Source organism: Plasmodium gaboni, chromosome 5 (genome assembly GCF_001602025.1).
Source record: "Plasmodium gaboni strain SY75 chromosome 5, whole genome shotgun sequence".
Classification (NCBI taxonomy): Eukaryota; Apicomplexa; class Aconoidasida; order Haemosporida; family Plasmodiidae; genus Plasmodium; species Plasmodium gaboni.
Window position 1 is genome coordinate 401,704 of NC_031485.1, and position 15,207 is coordinate 416,910.

At 19.9% G+C, this 15,207-nt stretch overlaps 1 protein-coding gene across 1 annotated transcript in view; it reads left to right on the top strand.

Moving 5' to 3' along the window:
• The window catches only part of PGSY75_0511500 (putative RNA pseudouridylate synthase), a gene marked incomplete at both ends in the record, with an annotated part of 29,805 nt that continues 14,598 nt past the window's right edge, over positions 1–15,207 (top strand). Inside the window, one exon of the mRNA XM_018784395.1 lies at positions 1–15,207. This exon is cut by the window's right edge and continues 14,598 nt beyond it. Within this exon, the coding sequence (XP_018643050.1) occupies positions 1–15,207 (15,207 nt within the window).

The window sequence follows — 15,207 nt, forward strand, 5'->3', positions numbered from 1 at the left end:
ATGGATTGTCATTTTTTTGAAGAAGAGTATTCATCTAGTTTGAACCAAACAAATGGAGTATCAAGAGAAAATGTAAGTGAGAAAGTTTATTCAGAAGATGATAAAAATACATCATGTTATGTTAGCTATTCATCTCATAGTGATGATAGTTATTTAGATGTTGAATATGAAAATGCTCTTAAATCTAGAGATATAGAAAATAATATTAATGATGATAATAAAAATATTGATAATTATAATTTAGATTATTGTAACTTAAATGATGTTATGATAGATAAAAATATTGAATGTATTAATAAAAAAGAATTAAATAGTTTAAAATTAAAAAAAAATATATTAAATGGAAGTGGAAATTATAATAATGATATAGTATCAACAGAATATTCAGACCATCATACTTTATATAAAAATTGTTCAGGTACTGATGATAAAAATTATAGTAATAATAACGATGATAAAATTAGTGATGATAAGTGTGATAAATTTGTTAATGATATGGATAATAATTCAAATAATAATTCATCTAATAATGTTGATTCTAAAAATTGTGAGAATCTATCATCTGATAATGATACGTCTAATTCTTTACATAAGAATAACAATACTAATATTAATGAAAAAAAAAATGGAGAGAAGAAATTCATAGAAGGACATTTTCTGAGTGTTATTAATAAGTTTAAAAGAAGTTTAAAAGAAAATGTTATTGGAAAAAAAATATGGAATAATAATAATTCGGATATTGCTACCATAGAGTCTCATACGTTACAAAACGAGGACAATACCACCGACAATAATAAGAATAATAATAAAAGTGATAATCAAAATGTAAATTTGGATAATAATAATGATAAAAAAAATGATGATAATGATAATAATAATAATAATATATGTACATTAAACAATCAAACCAATTTACTAAGTCATAAAATAAATGATCCAAACGGTCAAACACAAGTATCCCCTAAAAATGTAAAACAAAAAGAGAAGGAAATAAAAAATGAGTCCATGAAAAATGTAGTCAAAGAAAAAAACAATTTCAACAGAGAAGAAAAAGATATAACAAATTCTGATGGTTATGATGAAAATAGTACAGATGAAAGTTGCCCTTATAATCCTAATTTAACAAATTCAGAAAATTCCGAAGAAGATTGTTATGAACCTTCTTCAGATGATAAACCAAGTAATAATACATCTGATCATATCAATGTAAATGACATTAGAAACGATGTTCCTTCTAATGACAATGTTTCAAGCTTGAATGTGAAAAATGCAGAAAATTGTAATAAGGAAAAAAAGAAAAAGAAAAAAAAAAAGAAAAAAGAACTTAATAATGATAATAAAGACAATACATTAAATAATGAAATGATGAATGATATAAATATGAATAAGAAAAATGATGACACTTTTTTTACCATACAAGAATCAAATAAAAATTGTAAAAATGAAAATTTATTAATTTTAATAAATGAAGACGAAATGAAAACCCCTAAGTTTAATATACCCAAAATAGAAATAATAAAAGATGAGGAACCTAATAAATTTTTTGATAATAATGCTTTGAAAAATAAAAATACAAATGATAATGATAAAGATGATATTGATTTTATTAAAATGATCAAGGATAAAATGAAAAAAAGTATATATAATAATAAGGATAATAAATGTATTTCAAAAAAAAGCAATATCAACAAAATAGAGAACAACATTAATAGTAATGATAATAATGATATTAATATTTTTAGTAATTTGTCAGAACAAAATATCTTAAGAAAAAAAAGTAATGTTTGTGGTGAGTCTTATGAAGAAAAAAAAGATGCGAATAATACAATACATACAACAAAATGTACAAAAAAAAAAAAAAATATAATGAATTTAAATAATTCTAGTAACAAAAATAGTAATTTTTTATCTCAAGATACTCTTGATGGTATTAATAAAAAATATAATGTATTAAGTGATGAAAATTTGTTAAAATTAATAGCTGATTGTTCAAAAAACAAAAATGGAGAGTTTCCTAGTATGGATGATAAGATTATTGAGGATTTTATAAATATGAAAAAAAATAGTATACAAAATGAAATAAAAAAACATATTATATATATATGTGGTAATTGTAGATTACAAATGAAATTATCTAAGAGTCCTTATTTATGTTTTGAATGTTTTATTAACGAAATGAATGCACGTACAGGTAAAACTGTACGTATGGCTGATGGAACTGATTTTAATATTAAAGATGTAAATGTTATAAATTCATACATTTCTAAATTTTTTCTTGAAGTAGATAAATTAAAAACTAAATTTGAAATGGATGATGAAGAAATAACTTTAATGTTTAGTGAAATGAGAAAAAGTACCTTATGGAATTCAACAAAAAATATGTGTAAATTATTTTATGATATTTTTCAAAATGATAATATAGCTGATAATAATAGTATATTTTCATCAAATAATAAAACAATAATAAATATGCTTAACCAGAATTTTGATATAAATAAAGAAGAATATAATCAAAATGATGATGAAAAAAAATTAATTAATAATATAATTAATAATGAAACATTATCCATTGATTATAAAAATGAATTATTAAAATTTTATAATTTTACAAAGAAGAAAAACAAACCTAAAACAAATATGCAAATAAAAAAAATATACCTTAAGTCTAAATCGAAAAAAATGAAATATTATATGAATTTGAGAAAAAAAAAATATGGTGTTCATAAAGGTATATATAAATTAAGAAATTTTTGTAAATCTACATGTAGAATAAATAGTTGTAATTATTGTAGTTGTATATTTGATAATACCAAATATAGATTTATACTTATAAGTAAAATGAAAAAAACTAAAAAACTGGTATATGAAAAACGTATAAAAAATAGTGCCCTTTTAGTAGAAAAAATGCATGATATTAAGGAAATTAAAATAAAACAAAAAGATACATTTATTAATGATGATCAGAAAAACTCTAAAGATTTGCCCCAATCATTTAATTTAGGAAATACCAATAATTCAAATAAAGAAAAACCAAATGTGAATAAAAAAGGCAATGTACCAATAATAAGTGCAATTGATAGTTTTGATGAAAATGCAAATAAGGAATATAATAATAATAATGATAAAAATGATGATAAAAAAAATAATAAAGATGATAAAAAAGATAATAATAATGATAATAATAATAATAATAATAAAGATAATAATAATAATAATAATAATGATAAAAAACAGAATGAAGATAGTACAGAAAGTGATGATGAGAGTTCTTTAATTGATGATAATTATATTGAAGATGATAGTTATGATAGTGATAGTGAAAGTGATTCATTAGATTTTGATACATCATTCAATAGTGAAAATTATTATGATGATAATAATTTTCTATATAAGAGTGATAACGATAATACTATTAATGATATAAAGAATGATAAAAATGCATATATTGCATTAGATATATTTATGAAAGATTTTGATAAAATAAATAAGAACAAAGAAGAATTAAATAATATATTACCTATAAAAAAATCACTAGAAAGTTATGTATTACCAAATATAATAACACAAAAAGTATTACCTCCAGTTATTTTACCATTAAATAAACAATTGACAAATTTATTTTATGAATTGAGATGTCGAGATTTTTTTCATATTGATAAGATTGATTATTATAAATTATTTACAATGCAGAAAAGTATATCAAATATATATATGAAGAAATGTTTAATGAATAATGAAGATATGTCTTTTAATTCTATAACAAATGGAATAGAAACATATAATTATACAAATGAAAATATAGTAATAAATCATAAGAATAACAATGGAAGAATAGAATTATATATACCTAATTTTTGGAGAAGTATTAAAAGTGTAAATGAAATAAAATCTCTTACAGGAAATTATTATGATTTTTATTACAAAGTATTAGTACATCCAAGAGGAAATTCAAATGATGATAATTATATGTCTGCATATTTAGAAGTTATTAAACAAGATTTTTATCCATCCGAATGGGTATTTCCAAATGTACATTTTCAATTAACAGTTCATAATTTTAAAAATAGAAAGAATTCTATATCATCTGCATCATGTTGGTCTTTTACAAATAATTCTTTATCTAGAGGATGGCAAAAAATGATAAGTCATTCTAAAATAAATAAAGTTTCAGGATTTTTAGATGAATCAGGTGGTTTATTAATTAAAGGAAAAGTAGAAATAACATTTAAACAATTATGGTCAAAAAGTGTTCAATATAGTCCTAAATATATATGGAGTTATATGCCTGAAAAATTATATGCTCATTTTAATCAAGAAGATCCTCTACTTAAATTTTTATTCAAAAAATCGCATTTTAAAAACATTTTATGTAAAAATGAGAAACATAATAATTACAATAGTAGAGTTAATGATTTGAAAAAAAATGATAATAAGAGAAACAACAATTATTATATAAACAAAAGTAGTAATTATGATAAAAATAAAACTATTGATAGGATGAAGAAGATTAATTTTTATAAAATGAATTATTTATATAATAGATATACATTAGATATATATAACTATTCTTTATATTGGTCTCCACAACTTGTTAAGAGTTATTTTAGTAATGTAGATCATAAGAAAAAGTTTAAAAGGTCTTTAGCTAATAATACAAATGATGTTATAAAAAATGATATAAATAAGGAAGAAAAGGTATTAGATATTATTAGTGAATCTTATAGCAATATGCATGTATATGACATGTTGGTTAAAAGGAAGAATTTAAATGAATTGAGAAAATTGTCCAAAGGGGGTAATAATCTAGAAAAGGACCAAAAAGGAGAAGAAGAGTTAAACGAAGAAGTAAAAGATGGGAACAATAATAATAATAATAATAATAATAATAATAATAATAATAATAATAATAATAATAATAATAATAATAATAATAATAATAATAATAATAATAATAATGGTGAAAATGAAAACGAAGCAGATGATAATGGAGTGAGCGCCACCGATTATCTAACCCTAGATAATAGAAAACATGTGTTAACATTAACAAATTATATAGTTCCTATTGTAGAATCATTTCATGATAATGACAATTTAACAATCTTAGTAAATACATTATACAATATTGATCTTTTTAAAATTATAGTTTTGAAATATAATGGTAATTTATATAATAGGATATTAATGAAATATATTAAAAAAAAGAGAAAAGAAAAAAAGTATAAATTAGAATATGTTATGAAAAAATATGGTATAGAAAAACATTATACAAAAAATGAAGTAATACAAAAGATAAAAGAATATAATGAAAATAAAATTGATAATTATGATGATTGTATAAATTGGAAAAATAAAATTATAGAAAAATTACAATTAATAAGTAAAAAAATTAAATATTTATTTACATATATGAATGATAAAATTAATAATATGAATAATATCAATCATAAATCATATTTCCAATTATGTAACTTAAATGAAATTCCAATTATACAATTTTTAAATGTTATTGATATACAAAAAGAAGCAATTATTATAAATGGTATAACAAGTATTAATAATTATATTAATTATTTAAATGTTTGGGTTCAAAATGTTAATGTTAGTATAAATTATGTAACAAACTGTGGATATAATTTTAATTATTTATGTAACCTAAATAAAGTGAAAATGAATATTAATGATTTAAATAATGATATTGTTGATGTTAATAATAGTATACATAATATTGAGAAGGATGATTTATTTAAGTCATTAAGTTATCCAAAGGACAGTTCGACCACTTTTGAAGGTATTCATAAGAATATGTCAGATAAAGAAACAAGTTCAATGCAAAACAACAACAAAGAAAAATACAATAACAACACGAAAAATGACAACAACAATATCAACAATGACAACAATAATAATAATAATAATAATGATGATGGTGGTAATTATTGTGTTGGAGATTATTTAGAATTTTTGGAATACGACTTTATTGACAATCCAGATGAATTGAAAAGAATTCCTTATAGATATTCTAGCGATTTCAAATCATTCCATATGTTTGAATATTTTAGAAAAAACAATAATAACGTTATAGTTGCTTTACAAAGAATCTTTATTTGCATGCAGTTATATTCATTAGTTCTTTGTGCAAAAAAAAAAAAAGATCATTTTGAAAATTTTACATCAGATATTAATTTAAATGAACTCTATTATAATGAAAAGGATAATTTCCATAATAATATGAATAAATTTAAAGGGAAGAATAATAAATATAATAATCAAAAAAATTATGATTGTGGTGTAAGAAATTCTAATTCATCCTCCATGTCAACAGCTGTTGAAACATTAACAGCTAATGGAATTAAAGAACGTAAAGATGATGATTTAAATAAATCAAGTTTAAGTAAAAAAAAATGTCATGATAAAGATAATAATGATCAACCGCATTATGTTAGTACTATTAGTTCAAATAGTGATGATGATAATAATAATAATATGGATGATTATTCTTATGAAAGGAAAAGTATTTTTGGAGATTATGATAATTATGATAATTATTATGATGATGATGATGATGATAGTTATTTGGATAATTTTTCTGATACAGGTAGAAAAAAAAATGATCCTTCTTATAAATATGACATAGAAAATAATGAAGAAATAAAATTTTATAAAGATTTAGAATTACGTAAAAAGAATTGTTTATATTATTATAGAAATGCCTTGTTCTATAATAGTTCATCTATGATGCCTTGTGAAGAAAGCAAAAATTTTAGTATCCCTTTAAAAGGTATAGATAATAATGGTGTGAACCCTGAACATTTTGTTAATGGTACAGAAAATATGTGTTCTATTTTAAATATGTTTAGTAAAAATGATAATTATATGAATTTATTTAAACCATTAATTCCAAATATTAAGATTTTATTATTTAGTTTAAATAAAATTTTATTTAATAAACATAGATGTAATGAACCCATTAGAAAAATACATGAAGAGCTGTTTAAAAGAATCGTATGTGATGTAGCAAGGGATAAAATTAAATTGAATAGAAAAATTAAGAAACTGAGGAAACAGAATAATAAAGGTGATATTATTAATGATCTAATTAATGATTTAAAGGAATTACGTTTTTTTGAAAAAATATGTTATGAGTTGTTTAAATTAAAAAGTAAAAATTATAGTGATGATGAAGATAGTATTAATAGGATGGAAGAAAGTGAGTATAGTGAAAATTCTAATGATTTAAGTTATGATGAATTTGATTCTAAAATATCAAAATATCCAACAAAAGTAGGAAATGAAGGGAAAAAATCAAAAGATAATATTAATAATAATAATAATAATAATAATAGTAGTAGTATGATAGGTGGTGATGATAATAGAGTGAATAAAAATGAAGAAGGTAACGAACAAAATGAAAATGGACCAATTAAGGATGGTAAGGAAAAGAAATTAAAGGATTGTATTCAGAAGGAAGATATACGAAATGATGAAAATGAATCTTATGAATTTTACAATGATCAAGGTACCGAGAATTTAGATGATATGAATTCAGATGAATATATGAATAATAATAATATAAAACGTTTAGATGATTCATATAATAAATTAATGAAAAATAAAAATATTAATTCATTAATATATAATTTAGTAAGTAAATTAAAAATGGATTTTTATAAAAATTATATTATATGCGATAAGGATATTTATAAAACTATTGGAAGATTATGTTTTAGTGAAATACCATATGTATTATTTTTATATATGGATTGTTATAAGAGTCTAGGAAGAGGTGATTTGGTTGATATACCTTTATATTTAGATGTTTTTGAAGAGAATGAAGAAATGGAAGATGATAGTAAAGGTGAGAAAAATATAGTATATTCTATAAGAAGAAATAATATGAGAAATAAAGGAGATGGTTCATCTAAAGAAAAAATTACTTATCATTTATATGCTCTAGTTATATCACAAAATAGGAATCCAAATAATAATTTATTTATTCCTAGTTACAATAAAGTGAATGATATGGAATTTAATATAGGAAATGATTGTAATTTGAATTCATCATCTTATTTAATTTTAAAACCACAAATAAATGGACCATGGTATCAAATATATAAAAATAGAATAACACAATTAAAACAAGCTACAGACTTTAATGAATGGAAATGTCATAGAGATTTTTATTGTTCATGTTGTATATATGTTAGTGATAATTATTTTGAAATGCAGAACCATTTCTTTTTGCAACAATTTAATATTAAAGATATTAATTTTCCTTTATATGTACATACATTAAAAGAATTTGAAATAGAGGAAGAAGATATTTTTGAATTTGATAGAAAAAATAAGGATCTTGATATTTATTCATCATCTGTAAATAATATTTTAGAAGAAAATTATGTTGATGAATTAATATATGAGTTGAGAAAAAATTCATTAGATAAATCAGAAAAAAAATTAAATGAACAAAACGAAGAAAAGGAGGTGAATAGTGTTCCTAATACTAGTGATGATAAAATTATTTCATATAATGAAGAAGAAAAAGATAATTCATATTTTAAGAGAGTTTTTGGAAAAAATAATTTTTATAAACTATATGATATAAATGAAAAATATAATTCAAAATATTATTTAAGTAGTAAAACCAGAATGTTAAATAAAAAAAAAAAAAAATATAATAATAATAATAATAATAATAACAATAATAGTAGTAGTAGTAGGACGAAAAAAAACCATTTTCTTATGAATAAAAAAGAAGGAACTTTTCCATATATTAAAACTGAAAATGATATAATTTATAATTGTTTACAAGCTCATCATCGATTAATGATAAATGTTAAAGAGGAATTATTTGATGATATAATAAAAGTAAATGATAATAACAATATATGTTATAATTTTAATAATCATTATAAATCTTCTGTGTGTATTGTTTTAAATAGTCATAATACATTAAGAGAGAAGAGAAGACATTTTTTTGATTTAAAAAATATAATTAAGAATTATGAAAAATTTGATATGAACAATTTAAATCTATATAATAGTAATATTAAATTAATGCAATTTAGTGATAACTTTTTAACAGGATTAATTATAACCAAAAACATGCCATTATTTCATAGTAATATAACATTAAAGAATTTCATTAATGTAAGAAATAATTATATAATCGATAGTGGCAATGAAAAGAAAGAGTTAGTTCATAATATTATAGAAGATAATAATAATAATAATAATAATAATGATGTAGAGGGAAATATAAATGAGGTTTATTCTAAGAAGGAATTAAAGGGAGTAATAAGTTCCAATGAAACCAATGATACAAATAATACACATCATACAAATGAAATGAAAGATGAAAAATGTTTGAATGAAATAGAAAATTATGAACAAATTGATAATATTAACACACTAAATACAAATGACAAAAAACTAGATGTGGTCGATAATCTATCTGAAACGAATGATTTGAATTTAAAAAGAAAAAATGGTGATATAAATAAATGTATGGAAAAAGTAAATGGATGTGGAAAAGGACGTTTAAATGTTATGAACAATAATATTCAGAAATATAAAAATAAATACAATACAAAGAAAGAATGTCGAAATGTGAATCTACCAAATTGTAATACAAATAATATTATAATAAATCGAAATGATATGAATTATGTAAAATATGTTATACAACTTGGAAATTTCTTAAAAGGCATGAATTTGAATAATAAATTTTTTTTTAATAAGAATGTAAAAGATCCATTAAGAGATCCATTTCATTTAGAAATGAATAATGTATTTTATAACTTTTTTGAAGTAAAAATGAATATTAATAATATTAAGAAGAATTATATGAATAATAAAGAAAAGTGTGATTTGCATAGTTATTATATAAAAACTTGTTTAAATACATTTAAAAGTTTTTTCCATGAATATTTCTATTTAAGTTTTATTAATAAAATGGAAATAAGGAAAAAGAAAAAGAAGGCTTTTAAAAATTTTTGTATTGCATTATCAGATATATTTTTCACTAACTTAAGTTTTAATTCAGAAGAAGATGATGATAATTTTGAACACTTACAAGGAGGTATAGCTATATATGAATTTTATGAAAAGAGATTTAAAAAATTAAAATTAATATTAAAGAAAATATTTATGTATTTAAATCTTATATGTATGATTATAAAATATATAAAATTGAAAAAATGGATTTTTAATGAAAGTTTTGATATGCATACGTGCAAAATGCATGATACCTTTTTTTTTAATTTTTTATATTTTTTTTATAATAAATATTCCAAAAATTGTAAAAATAATTATATAAAGAAATTATGTCAAAAATCTGCAGTAAAAAAAAAACAAATTATAAATGGCATTAAAAATAATATGAATACAGTTAAAGATGAAGATTTTTATTTCCTCGAATTTTATGATAAGTTGTTTATAAAACGTGAACCACTTATGCAAGAACATTTATCAAATAAACTCGATAAATTATTAACATATTGTACATGTATCATATCAACGAATGAAACACAAATAATAAATCCAAAAATATACAAAAAAAAAAAAGCAATATTTTTTGAAAGAACACAACATAATATTGATTGTGTTTTTAGATATTTTTCTTCATCTCTGCACGATGATATTTTATATTTAAATAAAAAAAGAAATGAATTTAATGAAGGAAAAAAACTTAACGAACAAGATAAAATTACATTAGAAAAAGAAGACCAAATATATTCTATACATGGAAATAATATGAATAATCAAGACCGTTTGTATTTATATATTGAAGAAAATTTTAATTCCATAGAAGAAACTAATCCCAAAAGAATGGAATATTTTTTATTAAATTTATTAAAAAATAATGAGAAAAAAAGAAAAACATGCATTTTATGTTATTGCGTGCGAAGATATTATATGAAGTTTTTATATAAGTTAGAAAAAAAATTAACACATGATTTTATTGAAAAACAAATCAATTTTATATTTGATAATAATTATGCAGAAATCACCAAATTATATAGCAGAACAAAACATAATATATTAGATCCAAATTGTAATTGTTCTAGTTTATTTAATTATATAAATATTGATACTGTAGAAGCATGCATAATATATTTACTTCAAACAATGTGGAAATTTTATATTTGTTATATTTTATCAATACCAAATGAATTAGAACAATATTATGAAAATGTAGCTAAAAAACATAAGAGAAAAAAATATAAAAATTCAAAGGATGAAAAGGGTTGGAATTTTATTAAATTTTTAAAAGAAGAAAAAACAAATAATCTAATTAATAAATATATATCATTTAATGAAGATAGTGATGTGATATCTACTAATGATGAAGAAAATATAGACGTTACAGATGAATCAGAATCTGATGACGATAAGAAATATTCAAAAAAAAAACAAAGCAATTTGTTATTATCAAATTTTGATTTTATAGATATGTCATACATAGAAAAATTAACATCAGGTAACTGTAGTTCACCTAAAAATTTTAAGATAAGTAGTAGTAATAAAGAAAGTAGCCATATGAATAATACAAATAATAGTAATAATAATAATAGTAATAATAATAATAGTCATAATAATAATAGTAATAATAATAATAATAATTATTTTTATTGTAATTGTGCAGATGAATTGAATATGAAAAAAGGGAAAATTTTAGATACAAACAAAAATGTAGAATCCAATAGCGAATCAAATAAAAATCAAAATATTGAATCAAATATGGAATCCATTACACCAAATCGAAATGTCGAAGAAAATAAAGATAATGAAAAAGAATGTAATAATAATCCATATTATAAAATTAATTTAAATATTTTAAAAGAAGATGACTTATTTTATAAATACACAAATGAACATTTAGGAAATGCAACTGCTGTATTAAATATCTTACAAAAGAAATTAGAAAATGAAGAATTAAAAAAACTAATGAAATTATTTCATTTTAGAGGTTTTACAGAAAAAGTACCAATTGAAGAATGTTCAAAGAAAAAAACTATAAAGAATAAAAATGTTCATAAAAATAAAGATAATATAATAGTAGCATCACTTAGAGAGAAGAATATAAAAACTGATTTAACAGATGGAAAAAAAAAAAAAGAAGATAATGAAAATAATAATAAGAATAAGAATAACATAATTCATAAAAGCATTACTAATAATTTATTAAAAGATAATATTCACAATATTACACCGAATGATTTAAAAAATATTCTTTCTAAAGATAATTTAAGGAATGAAAATCCATCAGATATTTTAGAAAATAATTTAGAAAGTGTATTGAATGGAACACATGTCGATCAGAAGTTTATATCGAATTTTTATGCTAATTTAAAAATATTTAAAGATTGTTTAGATAAAAATGAATTAACAAAAAGTAATAACACTAAAGATAATAATAATAATATTATTAATAATAATAATAATAATATGGGGCAAGAAAATGTATTTGCTTCAACTATTCATAAAGTGAATGAAACCATGAAAAAATATAATATTAATAATATAAATGAAATAAAAAGTATCTTAATAAGAAATGGATATGATATACGTAAATCTTATAACGGTATAGATTTAATTTTCTTATTTTTATCCAAAATAAAAGGTGCTAATGTGAATTTTATAAATGGAAATAATTTTGAAAGTAATAAAAATATTTATGAGATATTATTAAGTAATTTCAAATTTTTAAATTATGAAAAGATTGAAAAGGAATATTATAGTTTAGATTATATATTAGGAAACTTTGAATTTATAGATGAAAATTATATAGAAGAGAGATATGCAACGTTTTTTGATTATATGGATGTTATGTTTACAACACAAAATATGATAGACGATTCGGATATAATAACACAAGATATATTTAATCCATTTATTGATATTATGAATAACTTATTTTGTTATGGTATTGGATTGATAGATAATAATAATAATAATAAAATCAGTAGTAATAATATCAACAGCAATAACAACAATAACAAAAATAATAACAAAAATAATAACAAAAATAATAACAAAAGTAATAACAAAAATAATAACAACAATAATAACAACAATAATAACAACAATAATAACAATAATAATAATGTTAATAAAGAAATAATAAAACTGAATAGTTTATATACCTTTTTAGATAATTTACACAAATGTGTAGGTTCCTTATTAATTATAGACAAAAATTATGAATGCAAGAAAGAATTATTTTCATTTATACAATATAATAGTTTCTTTTGGTATATATTATATAAACAATATAATATGTTTTTAACATATTATGATATGTGTAATCATTGTAATTTCTTTAATATATTCTTATTTCATTTTTTTAATTATACCTTTAATTTTCCTATGGATAATTTTTTCCAAATAGATAATAAATTATCATTTGAAAAAGAACAGATTGTTAATCATTTATTTACCAAGTTTCCATTTTTAAAAGAAGAAGAAAAATCTTTATTTCATGTTATTATGAGATTTTTATTACAAGAAAAAAATCATTTTTATAATTATTATTATAGTAATGAATTATCACTTTTTATTTTCAATGCTATTATGTCTTTGAATAATTTTTATTTAAATATGAAGGAACCTAATATATTTTCCAAGGAATATACTAAATTGCATGATTATAATTTTGCTTCATACATGAATAAAGAAGATGATATAGAACAACACCCTTTGATAAATAATAAGTGCAAATGTAACGAGACTAGTAATAATATTTATAGTGTTTGTAAAAATAGTAATAATAATGAAGAGTTTACAACAAATCATAAAAGTAGTGGTGGTGATAGTCATCATTTTGATAATTTTATATTAAATAAAGAAAATATTTTAGATATATTAGAAAAAAAGAATGAAAAAGAATTATATGAAATAGGAAATGTATTTAATTTTCATTTAAAAAATGAATCAATATATTTTAAAAAAACAATAAATATGTTAGATTTTGTTATGAATGATTATAAAAAGGAGAATTTTGTAAATTATAGTAACTCAGATATTAATAATAAAATCTTTTATGTAGCTTATAATTATCCAATTATTAATATTAATAATAAAAATAATGATTTGTTTAGTATTTATTTAAGAACTATATATAAATGTAATGAATATTTTAGGAATTTAAATCATGTATTTTTTATATATAGTAATTATTTTTATAATTTTCATAATTTATTTTTATTTTTTAATAAGGATAATGATTTATTTAATTCATTATTTAAATTACGTTTCAAAATCGATCAAGCTAAACAAATGGATAACTTCTATTATGATATAAATGATAAAAATAATAGTCATATGCATAAAGAATTTATAGAAATCGAAAAAAGAGATGAAAACCAAAATAATATATTAATTTCAAATCCCATTAATAGTCAGATGAATTATGAATATGCAATACATAATAGTAAGAGTGATATATTTTATATATTCGATGATATAGTATATGATGTAACAGAGACGGTTGATATGGATTATTATTTTAAAGGAGATATGGCTTATGCTAATTTTATTAAGAACAAAATTAAATGGGATGATTATAATAAGGAAGATGATTATATATCATATGATGAGATAAGTACCAATGAAGAGGATCAAAAAAAAAAAAAAAAAGAACAAATTGATAATAATAATAATAATAATATTAATAATAATAGTAATAATATGTTTTGTAATAATAATTATTATAATAATATTTATAATAATGATCATTTATATTATAATAGAAATGTTATACAATTTGATAATCATATGGATGAAATAGTACTTTCCGAATTAATAAACAATAAAGATGTTGATAGATTAAATGGAGATTCATCAAATTTAGGACAATATAATATGAATAATGTCAAAAATAAAAATAATAATAATAAAAGAAAAAAGAATGATAAAAATGAAAAGACAGATAAAATAGAACAATTTTTACATGAATCAGAATTAGAAAAAGATATTATGAATATAACATTTAATGAAAAAGAATTTTTAGGAAAAGATTTATCATTTAATTTTTATTTCCGTTCTATAATGTATTATAACAAAGATATAATAGCTAGTAATAATTTGGAATGTTTAATGAAAGATAAAAACTTTATTGGAGGAAATGTAGGGAAGAAATATTTTTTTATATCTTTATTATTTAATATAGACTATTATAATGTAAGAGGTATGAATATAGGAAATAAA